We start from the raw sequence: 19,969 nt of genomic DNA, 5'->3' as shown, positions 1-19,969 counted from the left end.
TCAACCGGGTAGATTAGTACTGGAGTAAAGAAAAAGTCAAAGATTATTACGCATGCGTCGTGGTAATTACTATCTATTTTTATAAACGACAGATTGTATTAAATTCTTTATTGGATTAAGTAAAGACATGGACTCGTCCTTCAAGAAAAAGGAAAAGAAAAGGCAGGAACCAAAACCATTGAATTGAAAATGAAAACATTTCTACTCTATGGCAGAGGCAGAGGCAGAGTAGCATGAGATGGAGAAAAAAGAGTGATGAGGCCATGTCCTACGCAGGCAGAACAGAACATCCAAAAGGAAAAGGGCCCCATTCTATCAATTTCAGAAAGCCTATCTTGAATTTTGAGCCCCATGCAGTGCAAGGGCATTAAAGTTGAGCAACTTTTGCTTCCTATTTGGACTTTGTACTCTTCTTCTGTCCTATGACCCTTTTAATCCTCTTCGGGTGTCTTTTATTACCTTTGCCTTTTTCCTTTTGGCCGTTTGGCCTCACTACTCACTCCCCCATCTGCCTTCTTCTGCCTCTCCAACCTTTTTCCCTTCTCTCTCTCACCAACCAAATGACTTGGTCAATATTGGAATTCAACTTCTTCCGATTTGACAGTTTCTAAAAGTTTCAATTCATTCTTTTCTTTCTTTTCCTATTCATATGGAAATGGAATTACATCCAAGCTTGCTTAGTTTTCTCCATTTCGAACCAAACCACGAGCTCCCCTCTGGCTCCAAAAAGTTGCCAACTGACTGAAATGTTCTTTGCTTAAATCTCAATCAACATATTCCCTCCAACCACCAACATCAAAGTAGCTTCTCCATTGGCAATCATAAATGACAGTCCACAATAGTTCTATTACAGGGTAAAGGATAGATTTCGTAAATATATTATAACCTTTCCAGATTAAGCTTCATTTCCAAAAACTAATATCATCTGCAAAAGCTCTTTCTCAGGAACACCATCAATTTACACGACCTGAGATAGATATAATATGATTAGAGACACAGTGACTAAAAATTTAATTAAGCAACAATAGAGATATAAATCATTAGTATACCCAGAAGTGGAGGTGATAATCTGACATGGTGGATTTTAAGCATAGCCAGCCATTCCGACCACTGAGTTTGTACTACTTGCGTTTGAGGATAGCTTTGCCACTGTAACCAAGTACGCGTTATGTTAGATATATTTCAGAAGCAACCATGAACCATGCCCCACCAATAAAGACACCTTCCTGCAATGTTTCACTGTGGAGAAGTTCTGTGCATAAATAACTCCATGGTACCGAGTGGATACGCGTTATTAATTATACCTGCAATTACACAAGCTTCTGAACACCAGAGAAGCCATCCTGGAATACGTATTGAACAGGAATCAAACTTCGAACTTCTTCATGAGTTGGTTGAAGTTTTTATTGAACGACTTACTTCAATGATGTACTCAGAAGATTTTCAACTCCTGGGAGGTTTTAATTATCAGAATTGTTTGCTTGACTCCGTCAACCGGATGAGACAAAACGAATTACAGACCATGCATGATTTTCTCTGGGAGAATAAGGATCGTTTATAGAACAAATGCACTTTGTAGCATCCATCAATAGTGTGATTCAATTGAGAGGAGAAAATGCAGCTGAAAAGCCATTTTGAAAGCATAAATTATTGATCACTTGTGAAACTCAGACTCAATAGAATATATTGGAAATTTCAACCTGATAATGATTTTGTAGACACATTTATTTGCAAGCATGCTATTGATTAAATTAACATTTTGACCATTTAAACCAGACGAAACTTTATTATAATACCATGGTACCATATCATACTGAACAGTATCTAACTTATCATCACACCCAAAGCATTTCAACATGTAAAATCGTCGAATTTTTACAAGTCTTCTTTTTTTATAATTATTATAATCGAATTTTTACAAGTTAGAGAGTTGTTTCCCTCGTTGGAGGTGATTATAGTCGTTTGAGAGGGATGGAAGGACTAACTTGTACATGCACACAGAAATAAAAGGACAAAAATAGGGGACATTTATCCTTTACTATCACTCTTCTAATCACACGATACTGTCCAGGCCATTGATCTCTCTAGCCAAGGCAGGTCACATATGAGACAGTGGGGGGCCTTCTCCTAGTACAACATCAACTTTTTCTCCTTACCTAAATCCTGAGTATTATGGGTATTTAATTGTAAGAAAGAAAGAACTTACCATCTTATTAATATAGCACTTTGATCCACAAGGATCGACCCAATGGATTAATGGGGCTTGAGTAAGATTTAGGATTGGTCGCGCTCACTAGCATACCCATTATACAAAGAAAATATTCATTAGAACTAAGTGTAATCTTAAAGCCATACTGATCAAACATAAGATGGACCCACCACTCTGTAGGTGCTCATCCATTTTACAAAACAAAAGTGGAAAACGTTGGAGCCAAACCAATTGCCTAACTAAAGATGGTATCAAATCAACAAAAGAATCTGTATTTTTAAGTAATGAAAGATCTTATTCTTTCCCTAGCTACTTCCCTTTAGCTGAATGAGTGACTCTTGAGATATTTTTCTCATTCTAGTAAAAAAAGAAGATGATGTAATGGAACTAGTTTACACTTATTATAATAATAAGTAGATCCAATTTATTTTAGCACAAACTATGTTAAAAAACCAGGTTTCTGCATTTGCTTTTCTTGGAATTGAGAAAATTCAGGAGCATAGATGTTGGATTTGACATGCCATTATTCATACCAAAGGAAAGAGAAATGAAGAAAGAAAAAAGAATTCCATGGGAATCGTCATCGACATCAAACCTGGATATAGCTAGATGAAAGGCAATTGCTCGTCAATTACAAGTTTTTTGCTTCGTATAGGTACAAAATGGATTTTAAAAGAAACTTTTCATTTAGTAAAATTACTACTAGGTAGTAGGTTCTAAGCTTTTGAAGATGGTGCCAATAGGTCTGTATTCTTTCGCAAAAGTTTTCTCCAAATCCTTTCTCTCTGATCTATGAGCTTCAATTAACTCAGAGACAGATACGGCAGCAGTAAAAGTTAACACAGGTTCTGAGTAGTTAAAAAGCTGATTTTCTTGTCCAATTACTTTTATGAGAAACAGTTTCATTAATTGGGGAATGGCAAAAGAATTTTATAAAAAATAAAGAATAAATAGGAAATCAGCAAAGAAGCCTAGAGGGCTAACAACCTTACCTAGAGAAGAAATCTACAAAAAGCTCGCAATTAGGCATAACTATAAGAATCTTTTCATGCGGAAATCTAGCTAGAAACGTCAAAAGTGACCTAACTTTCTAAAATTCTCTTGTCAACAAGAATGCTGTTATTCCTCTCTTTTAAACCTCCCAAAAATTACCAAACTTGGATTGATGTAACTCGGTCTCATTGTCTCAGAAACAAGATTCCACAATGAGTTGAAAGAACAGCCTCCAAATCCTGAAACATCACTCAACTAAGACCAACAGTTTCAAAAGTTCTGCCTAAATTGTCATAAATGAATAATTCATCCAAGTAAATTAACTATTGACTAATCTTGGCAAATGAAAATTTTTCTTTGAGTGTGCAAGTGTTACTGATGAATATACAAGTGTCGAAGACCAGATTTATGTAATCTGTCCACGGATTAAAGGTGCTTGATCATTGCTGATTACCAACAACTACAAATAGAGATGTCCAAAGAGTCGGTTGGAGTTCATCAATTAATTGTAGTAGTTAGTTGGCCTGGTTTGTTACACCTGCATGCCTCTCACTTAAATATTAGAGAGCATAAATGCAGTCTCCACTATTCGAATTTAGCTCTACTATTTAAATTGTGCAGTCATAAAACAGAGAGAAACTAGTCAATAGAATGAGAATTTCTTCACTGTAGTTTTCCCCCTTTCTCCCTATTACTAAGTCAGCTAATATGAATACACACTCAGAGATGGTTCCTCTAGGTCAGGCGATCTCTACAGCAGCTATTGATGTATATGAAGATATCCTCGGTATTCTCGCGCCAACACACTTCCGTTAGAGAATTGTATAGGAATTCTCAATAATTTAGACACGAGACATTATCCAAAGCTCCTACTCTTACAAAACACCAAGAATTTGGTACAAGAAGCATACTCTCAACAGAGGTTAGGTTACTCAGAGGGTAATTTATTGAGTTTAGAGTAATTTTAATAAACTAATGATGGAGTCTAACACCATAGGATGAGCTCGAATATTGATTAGGTTTACGAATTCAAAATGTGAACTGTTGATATGAAAACATTGACGAATTTGAACATGAAAGCATCAGTCTCATGTAAGCTAAATCAACAATAGACCTGCGAGTTTAAACTTCTAAATTATAGTAAATTTAACAAGAAATCCACAGACAAATAACAATGCTTGATAAAACAGAGAATCAACAACAATTTGGTAGGCTAAATACGAGAGAGAATGGGCTACTTACACGATTTTCAATCCTTTAACATCATTCGAGCTCAAAAGTCGAAAGAGTGCTGAAAGTGCTTCTCCATCTCTGGAAAGAAATGGCGAACGACTACGTAGATGAGTAAGTGAGTGAGAAATGCGAAGCAGCATAACGAAGCTTTCACCTAGCACATTTTCAATTTGAACTCTTACCTTCCTTCTACAATGAAACGTAATGAGAGAAATTGTACTCCGTAGTTGCAGAGCCTGGATTGGCTTGTGAGAGCTTCAAGGTCCAACTAAGATTCATCCGTAGAACCCCCCAGGGGGCGTGAGTGACCGAAGTGGATGTTGTGGCCCACCTTTTTACCATACAAACCTTTAATCTATATAGTTTATATTTAGTTTGTACATGTAAGAGAATGTGCAATTTCGAATGCTTGCTAAATTTATGATTAACTTAAAAAAATGTGTGGTTCGAAGTACACAAACTCGTGTTTCAAATATAAGTCCAACTTCACTGCCAATTTTGAGTATAGTTTAACAATTAAGATATTAGTAACATGAAGGTTTGGATTCCCACTCATATGGTTATAATGTTGTATTCTAAATTTAAAATGAAAAAGAGAAAAAAAAAATCACAACAACTTGGAGTATGAATAGGCCCATCTTACAATGTGTGGTGTTTTATACGCGAAATTGGGCCGGTCTTTCTTCCATGAAGCCTAGTATTGGGCTTATGATCGCTGCTCAATACCCGAGCCCTAAAAGCTGAGGCTTAACTGTAGATAGGACTCTCGTAGCCTCCCAATGAGCGGGCCTCTGATCACGGATCTGGGCCATCTGGCATCCTCTCTCTCTCTCTCTTTCTCGCTGTCATAATGTCAGTGGTCCACGTAGTGAAGCGTATTTTGGTGACGTGGCTAGTAGAGTTCATTTAGACCCACTCCACTAAACACAATTAAATTAACACAGAGAGCAAACTCAGAAAACAAATCACCAAAACGACGATAAAAAAAAAATCGAATTAAATTAACCCCAAATATAATTCTGAATTTATTTTGTGTGTGTGTAAAGTATTTGAGTTGAGGCGACTGGTGAGTGTGGAAATTGGGAGGCCCATTCTTGATTGCTGTTGGGTTGGGTGTGAAGGAGATAAGGGTAATGGGCAGGTGCCACGTGGCGGAAGGAGAGGGTGGTTGTGGAAGCGATAAGGTTTCGTCGACTATGTGGCCATTAGAAGCGTGACATGATCTTTAAATCGAAAATAATGTCCAAGTTTTTTACCAGCTGAATTTACGACCACTGAATTGGTTGGGGGTTTTGGATAAAAGGGGGAAGAGGTGGAGAAGCGTTGGAGGGGAAGGAGATTGGGATTATAAATAGGGGACCATCTCACAGTGCAAGGCCTCTCAAGCTCAACAACAACAGCGCCCTTACTACTCTACTACCTAACTAGCAGCTTCTAGTAATCAACAAGAGGGGCAAATGGCTTCCTCCTCAATTGTCTCATCCGCGGCCGTTGCCTCCGTCAACCGCGCCTCCCCTGCTCAGGCTAGTATGGTGGCACCCTTCACTGGCCTCAAATCCGCCGCCGCCTTCCCCGTCACCCGCAAGACCAACGACATCACCACCCTCGCCAACAACGGCGGGAGAGTTCAGTGCATGAAGGTACGCACACAACTCTTCAACTAACACACATTTCTTTTTTGATTTGATTAATTGAATATTGGGGGGAAAAAAAACAAAAAAAACAGGTGTGGCCTCCACTTGGAAAGAAGAAGTTCGAGACTCTGTCGTACCTGCCTGATATGACCGAAACTCAGTTGTTGAAGGAAATTGACTACCTGATCCGGTCTGGGTGGATCCCCTGCATTGAGTTCGAGCTGGAGGTAGTGTTCTTTTTTTTAGAATGAATAATTTTTTAGTAGACGATGGGATTTTGAATAAGATGTAAATTGGTGGTTGCAGCATGGATTCGTGTACCGTGAGCACCACAAGTCACCAGGGTACTACGATGGGCGCTACTGGACCATGTGGAAGCTGCCCATGTACGGCTGCACAGACGCGTCTCAGGTGGTCAAGGAGATCGAGGAGGCCAAGAAGGAATACCCCAGCGCATTCATCAGGGTCATTGGCTTCGACAACAAGCGCCAAGTGCAGTGCATCAGTTTCATTGTCTACAAGCCATCAAGCTACTAAGTCTCGCCTCTTCGTTTCGCTTCCATTGGGCTTCAACAACATTTGAATTTTTTTTCTTCTCTTCATTTTACCGTTTTGGTTTGTCTCTTCAACCTATGTTTATTTCCCGGACTTTCCAATTCGAATTGGAATAAAATGATGCTTTGATTTCTCCTTCAATCTAATGCAATCATGTTCCCTGCTTTCGCCCAATTATTATGCATTCATCAAATGTTCAATTTTCTTTTTTTTCCAATTCCGTTTCTGTGTGTGCTCGAGAATGGAGATTCATTGCCGAATGCCGATAACGATAAGGTTCAATTTCAGCCAATCAACCGCTGCCTTTATGATATTCCTTTTTTTATATATATATTTTAAAAAATAAACGATATTTTGGACGTTTGGGCCTAAAAATCAAAGGGCCGTTTTTTTTTTTTTCTGGAAGCTTGAGTAATGAAGGCCGACGGCTGCCCTTTCCATCGGTGGATTGGGAAGGGGCCACTCCACTTGTATGGTTCATAATGGGCTTTCCGGCTAAATATCTGTCGCTGCCCCACCTGAAGTTGTTCTGTAACTACCATGAAAATAACACTTTTCTTTTTTAATTTCTTTCGTTCGTGGAAAATTGGAAACAACAAACTCAATCTGAAGTTTTGAATGCTTTCTTTAAACTTTAATTTGGTAAAATAGTTTGCAAACTAATCATATTCCTCTCTTTTTTATTAGGTACTTCCTTTAACATCAATAATGTACATGAATAAACATGATTCGATTATGAATATATTTATAAATATCAAGTTGAAGAGAAAATTAATATATGAGACATATAAGAGTGCATGTCATTGTAATTCTATGGTACAAAAGCTAATAAAGCAATTTGGAATTATAACTTATTGATAGCTTATTTGCATGGCATAAAATAGTGAAAAAAAGCAATAAGTACTTGCCGTAGTGCCCAGGATATTGGTCCCAAATAAATGAAATATTAGATAATATTATTTTTATTTGAATTATAATTAGATTTGGATTAAAAAAATTAGATTTGTTAATTTGAATGATCATTAAAGATTATATTAGCATAAATATGTTATTACTTGTTGAAGTGCTCAATGTATCGGTCTTGAAGAAAGGTAGAACCATCGTTCATAGAAATAAAATAATAAAAAAATTATAGATAAAAATAATATGTTGAAATTAGCAAAGTAAGAAATGAATGAAGAATAGAAGTAATCAAAGAAATTATTTAAAATAGAAATAAAAAAACAAACATGTGAAATTAAGGTCTCAAACACAAACTTAATTCATAGAATTGTATGTAATTCGAATATAGTTAAGATTAGTTATAATAATTACAAAACTAATTTAGAATCTTCCATCCTATTTGAGAAATATGTATTTTCAATTGTGCGTATAAGAGAGTCTTATTTTTGAAATAGTAATAGTTGTGAATTTAATTGTCAAAACGAGCATAACTAAGTAGTAATTGACATATATTTTCAATCATGAGGCTGTGAATTCGAACCCTACCCAAAACATTTTGAAAAAAAAAACAACAATGGTGAATTTAATTTTTTGGTAAAATAAGATAAGAAAAACATTTTCACCGCAACAAATATACCATAAGATAAAGGTTATTTTTGTAGTTTTCTTTAAGTTCAAACAAAATAATAAATATATGATTTATGACGTTTAATGTTATCCTTTTCATAAAACTAACTTTCAATTGGACGAAAAGACACGATAGAACGTGTGAACCTCGTCTGCTTCCAATAGATAGATTGGACATTTGAACCACAATCAAGGACAGCCGTTGGAATTTTCCACGGGCTGGGCGACAATCGAGAGATTTGACGAACCAATCAGTCCCTTTCCCAGATGTGGGCCGAGCATAGAGAACGTTGGCACGCCCAGCGAGCCCTTTCTCGGCCCATAGTATAGGCCACGCGTCTTGGCCCAGCATTTCATTCAACCCACGATTGGGCTCAGAATTAGCCCAAATAGATATTGTTGTACTTTTCTATCACTTGTTTTAGTCCTAGGAAGTAGAAACCAACGCTCCACTTTGAAGATTCCATCGTGGCCAGCTGTCTATTACTGAATTAACCCACTCGTACTCCATACCCCTTCTAGTACCAAAGTCACTTAAATGAGTAAGTCACCCATCCTTCAAATGTACTGAAGGTTTCTATTGTATCAATATACCATTGTTTAATTTTAGTGGTTGCATATACTTAGGTGATTGATAGAAAAGATCTTCAAGAATGCATTGCCAAATCTATTTCTTCCAATTCAACTGTCACTCTCTCAACATTATGCTTTTTTAGAGTGATCCATTAAGTCACGAGTATCTACTATTTCACCACCAAGACATCTTGAGAGTGAATCATATTCATTAACCATATTCTACCTTAATCCTTTGAAGATTCCATTGCAAAACCACCGATGTTAACTGTCATCACCACTTTTTTCTTTTAACAAAGCAGTTCTTTTTAGTAATATTTATCAAATTATTAGTTTATGCTAATTTTGTAGCTCAAACATCTGATATGAAGCAGGGAATCTTGTCCCCTCCCAATGTAAAAAATTGTGTCAGAATTCAGAAAACAACACTCTATAAAGGGGCAAGCTCTGCAACAAAGTTGCTTTAGCAAAAGCTGGAGAGGTCGGTGATACCGTGAAGATGCCCTGAAAAAGAAAATCCAATGGATCCCATCACACCCATCTCCATTAGCGTTATGCCTAAGCAAACACACTACATCTTGATCTCGCAGAATCACTTTCTGAACCAAAATCAAACAAAAATCCAGAGACAGAACTAAATTCACAATCAGAAAATGTTCTACATTATTCACATGTTGATGACTTCTTTCTTACAGACTCCATTTCAAATTCTGCAATATGTACAGATTGCCTCTCTTTCTCACTCTTTAACTTCAAATGATCCCAAAACGAACCACAATGAAAATTGTCCTCAACCTCAACTTTCTTCTTACAGACGCCTAATTACAAAAATATAATGCAAGAGCTTGACATCCATAGCATCGTTTGCCCCCGACTCAAAAAAAGCCTTACAAGTGGACAGTTTTAGTATACATGGGGTTGATTTTTTTTTTTTTTTTTTATTTACATTTACAGAGAACCCTTCAAACGTATTTACACGAACGCAAATCGTATCCTTTTCTTCTCTTGAGATCTCCGAGATGAAGTATAATATGTCTTGTATTGTATGGAATTGATTTTAGAGATGGGGTTTCTAGGCGAAGGCAGGGATGCTGCAATTTTGCCTATCCCTGTCGAGGCAATCGAAACCCTCAATCCTCACCGCTGGTTTGTTCCCAAAATTCGCCCTCACACGGCCTCCTTTCCTGGAGGCTGTGGAGGGTGACAACTGAACCGACGGTGAAGCTGCAATCGGTGCAAAGGGAATGAATTTTTCGTCCCCGAATCGGGCGTCCTGAATCAATGGGTTGGCTACTCTGCTCGGCGGAGACCCACATAAAAAAGGGGGCGACGAAGCCAACTGCGTGAAGGATTGGTCCACGCTGCAACCATTCTGTAAGATTAACGATATGATTAATAACTTTGGTCCACGGAAATGACTTTGATGTAGACAAACGAACCTACGAGGGCCTCCTCTAATATTAGTTAAATTATTTGTTTTTCTCGTGGAAAGGGGGAAGAAGATGGCACTGATTTTGATCTGGAACAGAAAAGAAATTGAAGTCTAATTAAAGAGACATACTTTTGTGAGGAGGAAGTCCAGCAGATCCGGTCCCGCTGCCATGTCAATTTGCTCAACTTGGTGACTGAAATTCGGTTCAAGAAGAATTAGCAGTTTATTTAATTATTATCATGATTTCAGAAGGTTGGGGGAAGAGGAGACTAACCATAGATTCCACCGGAGTGAGGCATCGGCGTGGCCGTTGACGGTGACCTTTAGATTGCTTAAACGTCGAGGTTTAGGGCAAACTATCTGATCTCTGAGGTCAGAAATGGGGCCCGGAACAGAGGTTCTCATCTCCTCGTGGCCCGAGAAGGTGTTTGACAGAATGGCGCAGTGATTCATGTTTGCGTCTTCGGTTATATCAAGGGACAAATAAACCTGGAGAGAGGAGAAACAACCAAAAACATATTATATAAAAGAAATCGCCCTCGCGACATATGGCACCAAACAGACGATGAAAGCGGAAAGAAAGGGAAGAAAATTCAAAGTTTGATTTTGTCCCCTCGGCAGATCGGAATCTGTTCGGCAATTTCGCGAATAAATTAAAATACAAAGTTAAAAAAAGAATGGACAAAAATAAGCTCATTAGTTGGCATGATCCTCACTGTCTAAAACAATTCAATATTTTAAAACAACACACACACACAGACGCAATCCAAAGACTCCCGAGTTTTATGCAAAATAGAAAGTAGATCTCGAGGAACAAGGGGGGAAAAAAATCAAATCAAAACCTGAACGAACTCCAAATTTTCAAAACCAAAAATCACAAACGATTCAATCACTTCCCTAATCGCCTAAAATTTCTGAGAAAAATAAACTGGAAAAGATATGTCCAATCATCCACCCTAGAGTTCAGAGTACAATTTCACAATCTCTAGACACGAAAATTTCTAAGAATCTCAGAAACCAGACGGCAGATCCACGTCAAAGAATTAGAAATTTCAGTCTCAAACAGTCAACAGATTTAATTAAACGACGGAAGCGCGCCGCAATCGAGAAGGAGAGAAAGGAAAATTTGAAATTATAGAGGGGGAAAAGATGAATACCTGAAAATCAAGAGGCAGCAGTTGGCTGTGAGAGGTCCGGAAAAGGCTGTGGAAGTATTATATACAGAAATCAAAGAAGAAAAACTTAAAAGCTAAAGCTCCGTGTGGATGGGCATAAACGGATAACTGTTGAGCACAGATACAGAGAGATGGGAAAAGTGAATAAAGCGCGGTTTACAAAGAGGGAGACAGAGAAATCAGAATAGCAGAAAAAGGAAGAGAGAGAAGAGAGTAGAGAGATAAGGCGGAGGAGGAAGAAGAAGCAGAGGAAGACCAGCAACGGTTCCCAACCCGGGCCGAGTGAGTCTTCGCATCGGGTTTATAATTTAATTTATATTTCCATTTTTAAAAAATATATATTTTTTTTATTTTAAATTTCGTATTTGTTAGGTAAGTGGAGCGTTGGCGGTGCCGGTGGTGCTACTGCCAATGCCAGCGGAGGGCGACAGAAAAGTTTCACCGGTTTCGGCGCCTTAACTCCCAACTTTTTAATTATTATTATTTTACTGTAGATGTGTAAATATCTCAAATTTTAGACGGAAACCCCAAACTCCAGCGGGGCCCCACTCATCACTGAATTAAATGGACGGTTGTACTCAATTACCACACAAGCTACCTGATTCCGACACGTGTATCGCCTCATGTGGTTAGTCGGCTATCTCAACGACGTCGTCACGTGTTTACACGCTTTTTCAAGCTGCAAAGTATTAACTATGAGTTGGTTCGGAAGATGAAAATAACGAGATCAATGATTGTATAATCACCATTTACGCTTCCTCACCTTTGGCTATGGCTAGGCTTTTTGGTGGAGATTAGATATTATTAAAGAAAATATGATGCAATATATACGTAGGAATGGTGAGTCAAAATTACTGATTCGATACCTCTCTAGAAAAAGTGAGAGAGAAAGAGATATGAGAAAACTGTCCACTTGTGTAATGCTTATATAAAAACAAATCAAGCTTTTTCAGTCCAAAGTTTAGGTCGAGTCTCAACTCTCTTGTCCAGTTGTCCAGCAAACCACTGCGAGTATGTTACTCCCTTCCTTAAACCCTTTAAGTCGGATCAATCTTGCCTACCCTTCCATGTTTTAGTCATCTCACTTAATCCATAACCTGAGTAATCATAATTGGATTTCAAATTTCAATTATATAGGTAATTATCTTATTGTTCTGAAATCTTGATTCAACTTAGTAGATAAATATTAGTAGTCAAGTGGGAGGAAATGTACCTAGTCAAAGGATGGTACAAAAATAATAGATATTAAACATCAACGTCAATTAACTTGAATCTCTAGTATATTCAAGTATGTATAGTCATATAAATGTATCTAGTCTTTTGATCTTTTCTTTCCTTGTATATACGGAGGAGATGTATGACGTTCGTCATTGCAACCAATATGGTAAGGTGGCACTCCAATTTATTTGCTCCCATTTATTTAACTTGTTAAGACAACTTAGGTACCCTTATTGGTTGTCACTTTAAGATATGGTGGCAATGTTGACAACTTTACAACAAATATAAGCTAAGGTTGTTACAAATTAGGCACTTTGATTTAACCTTGTTAAGCCCCCTAACCTTTTAAAGTCTCTTACGATTTCAAGGGTTTTCTAATTACTAATCAGGAATATCAATATAAAAAAATTTCTCCCATGATTCTTTCTATTACCAAACAAAAGTCCATTCTTTCAATTTCTACTTGATTAAATTTGGATTCTTGGAAATAAAAGCATGAAGCTAAAGTTACTCGCCCAAAACACCTTTTAAAGGATTAAATGGTACGTTTAAACTGAATAAACCCTTATAGAATACTTATTCAGCCACATGTAAGCCCTCTAGAAATGTCATTGGGTTAGACAATAATGATATTATCCAACGTACCAAAACTAATTGTCACTCCACCATTAATAGGAAATGAAAGGGTTGATACATATAGAATAATTTTTTATTTTATTGATAATCGTATTTTACCGGAAAATATTTTTGTTAGGTGTTTAAGTTAGATAGCTTTTCGATCTCATCTAGACCTAGCTTTTCTATTTCATTGTTAATGATATGTGGCAGTTTATTAAAGTAGCAAGGTTTCTATTAAGGTGAACTATGTTATATTTTAGAAGTTTCACCCCTAACAAACTTGAATTTAAGTTAGAATGCAAAGCTTTTTTTTTTTTAAATAAAAGAATTTTGATTTAGTATTTTTTTTATTAATAAATTTATGTTCTTAAACCCATCCTTGTTGCACTTATTTGAATTTTCTAATATAAATAACATCTTATGAATCCTGATTTATGATTACTTTGAGATTTATATATCTAAAATAAAGATTATTATATTAAGTTGACAAAATTAAAATTGATCACATCAAAGCATGGAAAGATTGTCACGCCAAAATCTTTCTACATTAAGTCAAACGTTCACACGCCCAAAAAAAAAAACAAAAAATCAAATGTGTAATTTGACCAATGCATCGGTAAATTATAATAATAATAGAAACAAAAATCTTCATTGTTCCAAAATTAATGATAACCCCTGGCCACCAGCGATCTAGAATGGCTCCCACGGAGGTCGACGTCACCCACCCTTTAAGACCTGCTGGGAAGCGCCTTTATTTAAATTTTTTTTTTCCAACGAAGTATCTTTTATAATCCTACTAGTTACCCAAGCAACCAAATATAATACGAATATACGATACGAATATTCAAGGTGCTCACAAGCAGACCCAAACAATCACCGATATAAAAGGAAAAAACGAAAGACTCTTTATGAACAGAAAAGCATCCTTATTTAGTTATTATTTGGCCACCATTTTATAATAATACTGACCGAATGTAAAAATAATTTTTTGAATGATACGTCACAAATACGTTCAGAATTGAAAATTTATTGAAATGGAAACAAGTAAATTACCAAAAGTATAATAAATTTAAAAAATTGTATGTATAGATAAATTAATTGGAGAAAGTGTGAAGTTATAAACCATAAAGAAATATTACTTGGAGAATTTAGTACGTCTAAAACGATAGATTGTGACGGGAAAAAAAACACGAAGAGAGATATTAATGGGAAAAAATTGTGTATATACATAGTGAGAAACATGTAAAAAGGAAACAGAGAAAATGTGTATAAAGAGTAAATAGTTTTAAAATATACGTATCTACATGGATACATATATATATATATATATAATAGAGATTTGAACCTCCAACCTCAAATAATAAAGTAAATATTATGCTCGGGTGGATCATTTAGAATTTTAAAAAATAAATATCTTTACTGCAAAGTTATACTTTTAAGTGCGAGTTATAATAATATTTGAAAACTTATCCCCTGAAAGTAGATGACTAAATCAAAACGAGAATAATTCAGTAGTAATTGCCTATTTCTCCAACCAAGAGATTGACCGATGACCGCATTTATAATTTAATTTACAAACTTATTTTAAACTTAACAAAACCAAGGATGTAGATTTCCACATGGAACTCCACTCAATTTGGGCACACACGTGTATCCTTTCAAGATTTCCTCAACAGCAATATAAGATACTCATCATTCACAAACTATAAAGTATTCTAAAAAAACAAACAAATAAATAAAAGTTCCTATATAAAGGAGTATAGAAAAGGGTTTAGAATCCGAACCCCATATAACTTAGCCAGCAATTTTGTGCAACGTATGAAGGATTTCAGTGGGTTTTGGAAGGAAAATTTGATTTGACCTTGCTTTTCTCTTAAATACAGACTAGTTTGTTTGGAAAGATCATCCTTTTTGGCTCGAGGGTATTTGGCTTTTACACCAAAACAGAGCTTGAGAGAGAGAGAGTAAAAGACAGAGAAAGAAAGTCCAAAATTGTTAGAATAATGGAGAAAAGGCACCATGGGTGATGCAGCATTTGGTTTTGTGGTCGCTTTCGAATTCTCTTGCGCAAATGGGCAATTATTAAATGAGAGGAAATGAGTCATCCAGCACAATATGTGATTAATAAAGCACATGCCTTGCATCCAAAACAACAGTGCATATAATATAACTTATTGAAGCAAGCAATCATGAAAGTGACCAAAAAATTCAAATTTTGACACATTCTAATTGACTATTCCTATCCTTTGCTACATTCCTGGGATAGAAGAAAGATCAACCCTATGACTCTTTTGGAGATCCTATCCATATGCTAAAAGGGAGATAGAAAGAAAAAAAAAAGGGGGGAAAGAAAAGGAAGTGATCGCTCTGAATTGAATATGATTTTATTTTCCACTCTAGAACTGTTTTGCAATTTTTTGAAAATGGGAAAAACTAATTTATAAGTTCCACAGTTCAGTGAACCAGAAATATCCAAACTGATTCGGATTTGGATTTGGTTAGCTTAGATAAGCAGAAATGCTTTATTGGGTCAAAGACTCTTGCTTCTGTGGATGACATGATTGAGAATGATGGCAAAGACTAAATTAACTGAATCATCCCTATTTGATGTGCTCTTCTCCCCACTAGTCAACTTATATTCAACGCGCTATTTCTGAATTGAACCATGTTTTTCTTTTAATTGATTATACTCTCTTTTGGCAGTTTAATTAAAGAGAGCAACGACATAATTTCAGAGAAGAAAAGTTGCTCTCGAAATCAATCAATAATACAATCAGACAACTACCATGGAATTGGACTGAAAGCCCACAATATTATAGCCAAGGCCCAAAATTACGAAGGAAGAGATTTAACCTGGAATTTGTCACCATTTGCAACTTTACAACCACTCATGCGGAGGCTTGATCTTCAGCAGCTGCCGCAGCCTTTTTCTTTGCGAAGTATTCTTCTGCACGTGCGAGGTTCTTAGCCACTGATGGCTTAACCCACTTCTTTCGTCCAGGTAGTACTGTAAGGGAGCAGCCAACAGCTTCAAGCTTCTGTTTTGCTGCTGATGAGAAGGATCGAGCCTTGATATTTAGCTTCACACTTAGCTCCCCATCACCTAAAATCTGAAGGAAAGACAAAGTCAAGCGCATATCTATGAGTATGAGTTACCATAACATAACCCCAATGAGTCAAACAAGATCTTTTTAAAGCATTTAGCTTTGATATCAGATCTTGGAGCAGGAAAATGCATCACAATGTCAATTTTGACATTCACTTCTGTAATCCTCACAATAGATGCAGGTGACAATAGTACCTTTAATGGGAGTTTCCTTTCTCTTCCTGATGGGTTGATCAAACCCTTCTCCTTCAAAGTTTCCAGGGAGACCTCTTCCCCTTCCTGAAATCCTGCCTCTTCAATGTCCTTCAGATTCACTGGGACATATTTAGGTAACCCAGCATGCATACCTTGAAAGCAAAAACAATTGTTCAGCTGGAAGTTCAAGAGTGAATCCAAGCGTGACCACAAGAACGACATACAAAAAAACACAATCACCTCAGAACGGGAAGAGAAGAGAAACAAGAGGAGTAAATCAGAAAGTCCACTCTCTTAATATGAGATTGAAATACCTCTCAACATGTGGTGATAAAATAAGCATTATAACCTAAGGCATAACTAGTACAAGGGCAAGGGTAACTATACAAGTTATGCTCGAGAGTTGCCTTTTCGGGTCTGTAGATGGTGACTTTGTCTAGGAGCTTTTGTAATTACACTTTCATTTGACATTCAACCGAATAGAATAGCTTTTTGTAATTCTTTTGGCTGGATTGAGAGGTTATCTAATCCTCCTGTCTAGTTAATACATCATTTTCATTTTCCAAAAACGAAAAAGTAAATTGACAACCTCCCATATCCAGTTTAAATAATATTCTCTCTTCTACAAACCGTCATTATGAGCAATCACAGCTTTCTACTCACTCCAGCCCAAAACACCATATTGAATCATCAATTGTGTTTTCAAGTAACCGGGAGAAGAATGTCCACTTCTAGAGTGACTGTTTTTCTCCCTTGTCCTGATCTTCTAAAATGTAACAGGGTTGAATATCCTACGATCAAGGATGAAGGAATTACACATATTACAAGTGAAATAAGTCCAAACTACTGTAAGCAGTCAGTCTTTTGAATAAGAGGCAGAAATTTCTCAAACAACCTCCAAATATGAAAATAGCAAGAGCAAATTTAGTGGTAAAGAGGGGTGCCCATTGAGAGAAAGGCAATTTGAACTCTCCCTCAACGAAGCAACAAGAAGTTACACCACAATTCAAAGGCACAATTAGCCATTGCGGACGCCTAACAGCCAGATACATAGAGTTCTACTATTCGAGGCAGAAGAATCAATCACAATGACATTAAAATGACAGAGAACAGGGATTACCTCCTGCAATTCCTCTAAGTTTGGGGATTCTCCGATAAAGAGGCATTTGCCCACCCTCGAATCCTTTTCTTACACCTGGCCCAGACCTTGATTTCTGCCCTCTCATTCCAAACCCACAGCTGCCGCCTTGCCCCGCCGATATACCTCTCCCCTTTCTCTTCCCCTTCTTCCTCGACCCTGGCTGCGGTCCAAGATTGTCCAGTCGAAACCGCACACCCTCGACGGAGGAGGCAGACAGGGAAGACGCAGCTGCCTGGTTGCGAAAAACCAGGTGTTTTCCATCTCCGACCTTGAATTTGAGCCTGAATGAAGAAATGTTGAACGGCTTCGAGTTCAAAATCTTCACATCTCCCTGGAAACGCAAGAGAATTAGAGATTCGTAAATGATTAAAGCATCAATGCACCAGAAAATTGAACTGACTTAGTTTCTCCAATCTCCAACAAAGAAAGCGAAGCAATATAGAGGAAGGAATGTGAAGTACCTTGAACGAAGTGGTTGGAAGAGAAACAGCAGTTGCTGCTCTGCTCAAGGAACTTGCAGATAAGGAAAGAAGGGACGCCATGGATAAACTGGAAGTCAGTGCTTACAGTTGTCGTTCCATTCCCATTTCCCCTCTTTTTTCCCTTCGAGAAATCCAAACACTTCAATACGGGCCTAATGGGCCTCGATTATTCCCAACATGGGTCGGTAGGTAGTTTTTCGGGCTTTTCTATATTGGGCTGCAACAGTTTTCCTTAAAAAAAATAAATATTTTTTAACTAATAACTACACCTTATTCCTTTGTTTGTGAAAGAAAATGTTTTTGAATCATTCAGCGATATTTAGATAATATAAAAGAAAACCTAGTTTAGATAGGAAATAAATTACTCATAGCCACTCAGACTTAAAAAAAAAAATGAATTAACATTGAATAAGAAACTTTAGAATTCGGGCGAGTTCTTATTTCCATTTTAGTTAAATTCCAAATCTACCAGGATTCAAGATCTGATATTTATCCAAGCCATCGATAATTACACAAACTCAAATTCAAACTAACTTAATATCTAACATGATCTGGGAGGCAAAAACCGAGTATAGCTCAACGGTAATTAACATATATCTCAAACTCAGAGATGGTAAGTTTGATCCCCACCTCCTTGTGTTGTACTTAAAAATACATGGTTCGGGAGGCAGTTAGAGGAATAGTTGGGCCCAAATTAGTGGGGGAGTGGAAGCCCAAAAGAGTATGAATAATGGGCCAGGCCCAGAATCCGTCGGCAGGCAGTGGCCACCGACTCAGATAGTCATATTCGTTGAAACATATAGTTCACCAAATCAACAAAAAGAAAAGGTGACGTTTTTTCTCCTAAAATGGTCGGCGAGATTAAGTTGGTTTTTTCTCCTACAATCTCCCCAAAAATCGACCAGCAAATACTCCCCTTTTTTTTTTCTTTAAAAAGGATCCGAATTTCTTTTTTTTCAGAGTAAAAAAAGCATGCAGTCAAACCGACTGTACTGGTCAAAAATAAATAAAAGTGCTTGGAGTTCACATGGTGTGTAATCAGTAGGACTATAAATGGTCGGTGAGAAAAAATGATAACTTTCGTCTGCCTGTGCATAAATCTCTCTCTTCTCTTCCCTTTCTCCAATTGGTCGCCTTCCATATGCTTCAATTGCGGTACCGTCAAAACCCAACTTTATATCTCTATTCCCATTCCATGTTGTGTACATTTCTTTTCTTTCAATAGAAAGACGTAAATTTCTATAAATGTATCAGAAAAAACAAAAAAACAAACTTGACCAGTGTGAAATAACTCCTTAGACTTCTTTTTGGGCGAGGGCCGGGGATGATGGAATTTCCATTGCCGCCTTTACATATAAAAATTGTAACCTTACAACTTACAATAATTAAAAGTATATATCAAGAGAGATCAAAGACATTTTTCAACTCACTACAAATAGGAATAGTAATAAAGAAGAAATGATTAATTATCATATCTAATGAGTAAACATGGTCTATGATCATTTTTATTAAATATATTGGTACGTGATCGTAAAATAAAACAACTGCTGCCTTTTCTTTTTGTCTTCATTTTTGGAAAAGGAATTGTGATATTTGATGGGGAGAAATGGCAGATAAAAAGGAAAAGAGGAGACAGTTTTCATGCAAAAATTTAGTTGGCCCGAAAAGTAGAGAAAGGTTGAATTTTTTAAAGCTGACTTTGTTTTTAGGTTTCTCATTTTAAAAACCCAAACGAAATCCTCTTAACAATCATTAACTTTGACCTTTTTTTTTCATCTTCAAAAAGAGAATGTCGTGTTAAAGGCAGTTGCCGCAGTTCCATTTTCCGCGGATAGT

The 19,969-nt window shown here is 36.8% G+C and overlaps 3 protein-coding genes and 1 long non-coding RNA gene across 8 annotated transcripts; 1 reads left to right on the top strand and 3 right to left on the bottom strand.

Annotated features, from left to right (window-relative positions):
• Nucleotides 1-151: 151 nt before the first annotated feature.
• Nucleotides 152-5,646, bottom strand: LOC111018604 (uncharacterized). Of its 4 annotated transcripts, XR_015787176.1 has the most exons (6): nt 5,079-5,646; nt 4,618-4,766; nt 4,445-4,513; nt 1,305-1,621; nt 1,050-1,149; nt 152-967 (listed from the first exon to the last, which is right to left on the bottom strand). It is a non-coding gene; the product is annotated as an uncharacterized LOC111018604 (long non-coding RNA). The 4 variants fall into 4 exon arrangements; XR_002602421.2 differs by having other exon boundaries at nt 4,445-4,534; nt 4,618-5,646; XR_002602420.2 differs by having other exon boundaries at nt 4,618-5,646.
• A 137-nt stretch (nt 5,647-5,783) lies between these two features.
• Nucleotides 5,784-6,765, top strand: LOC111018606 (ribulose bisphosphate carboxylase small subunit, chloroplastic). The gene is made up of 3 exons (XM_022294776.2): nt 5,784-6,075; nt 6,162-6,296; nt 6,376-6,765. Exons 1-3 carry the CDS (start codon nt 5,893-5,895, stop codon nt 6,604-6,606), a joined length of 549 nt encoding a protein of 182 aa, XP_022150468.1. The 5' UTR covers nt 5,784-5,892; the 3' UTR covers nt 6,607-6,765.
• A 2,636-nt stretch (nt 6,766-9,401) lies between these two features.
• LOC111018762 (translocase subunit seca) lies at nt 9,402-11,674 on the bottom strand. Its single transcript, XM_022294999.2, has 4 exons — nt 11,356-11,674; nt 10,473-10,687; nt 10,328-10,391; nt 9,402-10,138 (listed from the first exon to the last, which is right to left on the bottom strand). Exons 2-4 carry the CDS (start codon nt 10,649-10,651, stop codon nt 9,839-9,841), a joined length of 543 nt encoding a protein of 180 aa, XP_022150691.1. The 5' UTR covers nt 10,652-10,687; nt 11,356-11,674; the 3' UTR covers nt 9,402-9,838.
• A 2,058-nt stretch (nt 11,675-13,732) lies between these two features.
• Nucleotides 13,733-18,272, bottom strand: RPL15 (ribosomal protein L15). Of its 2 annotated transcripts, none has more exons than XM_022294984.2 (5): nt 18,113-18,272; nt 17,631-17,982; nt 16,511-16,662; nt 16,063-16,319; nt 13,733-13,947 (listed from the first exon to the last, which is right to left on the bottom strand). In XM_022294984.2, the coding sequence occupies exons 1-4, from the start codon at nt 18,191-18,193 to the stop codon at nt 16,098-16,100; spliced, it is 807 nt and encodes a 268-aa protein (XP_022150676.1). In that variant the 5' UTR covers nt 18,194-18,272; the 3' UTR covers nt 13,733-13,947; nt 16,063-16,097. The 2 variants fall into 2 exon arrangements, with proteins under 2 accessions (XP_022150676.1, XP_022150675.1); XM_022294983.2 differs by having other exon boundaries at nt 13,733-13,944.
• Nucleotides 18,273-19,969: the final 1,697 nt, after the last annotated feature.

This window comes from Momordica charantia (assembly GCF_013281855.1).
Source record: "Momordica charantia cultivar OHB3-1 chromosome 9 unlocalized genomic scaffold, Mcharantia_2.0 BLBB01000009.1, whole genome shotgun sequence".
In the NCBI taxonomy this organism is placed as follows: Eukaryota; Viridiplantae; Streptophyta; class Magnoliopsida; order Cucurbitales; family Cucurbitaceae; genus Momordica; species Momordica charantia.
This window is presented reverse-complemented; position numbering and strand designations above follow the sequence as displayed.

What these genes read in the sequence shown, in the direction of transcription:
- RPL15 (XM_022294984.2), bottom strand. Translation starts at nt 18,193, where the DNA reads ATGGCGTCCCTTCTTTCCTTATCTGCAAGTTCCTTGAGCAGAGCAGCA. An exon ending in TTCCAACCACTTCGTTCAAG is followed by an intron (nt 17,983 to 18,112) that starts GTACTTCACATT and finishes TTGCGTTTCCAG; the next exon opens with GGAGATGTGAAGATTTTGAA. An exon ending in AAAGGAAACTCCCATTAAAG is followed by an intron (nt 16,320 to 16,510) that starts GTACTATTGTCA and finishes TCTTTCCTTCAG; the next exon opens with ATTTTAGGTGATGGGGAGCT.
- LOC111018606 (XM_022294776.2), top strand. Translation starts at nt 5,893, where the DNA reads ATGGCTTCCTCCTCAATTGTCTCATCCGCGGCCGTTGCCTCCGTCAAC. An exon ending in GGAGAGTTCAGTGCATGAAG is followed by an intron (nt 6,076 to 6,161) that starts GTACGCACACAA and finishes CAAAAAAAACAG; the next exon opens with GTGTGGCCTCCACTTGGAAA. An exon ending in GCATTGAGTTCGAGCTGGAG is followed by an intron (nt 6,297 to 6,375) that starts GTAGTGTTCTTT and finishes TGGTGGTTGCAG; the next exon opens with CATGGATTCGTGTACCGTGA.
- LOC111018762 (XM_022294999.2), bottom strand. Translation starts at nt 10,651, where the DNA reads ATGAATCACTGCGCCATTCTGTCAAACACCTTCTCGGGCCACGAGGAG. An exon ending in TCACTCCGGTGGAATCTATG is followed by an intron (nt 10,392 to 10,472) that starts GTTAGTCTCCTC and finishes ACCGAATTTCAG; the next exon opens with TCACCAAGTTGAGCAAATTG. An exon ending in TGGACTTCCTCCTCACAAAA is followed by an intron (nt 10,139 to 10,327) that starts GTATGTCTCTTT and finishes TTAATCTTACAG; the next exon opens with AATGGTTGCAGCGTGGACCA.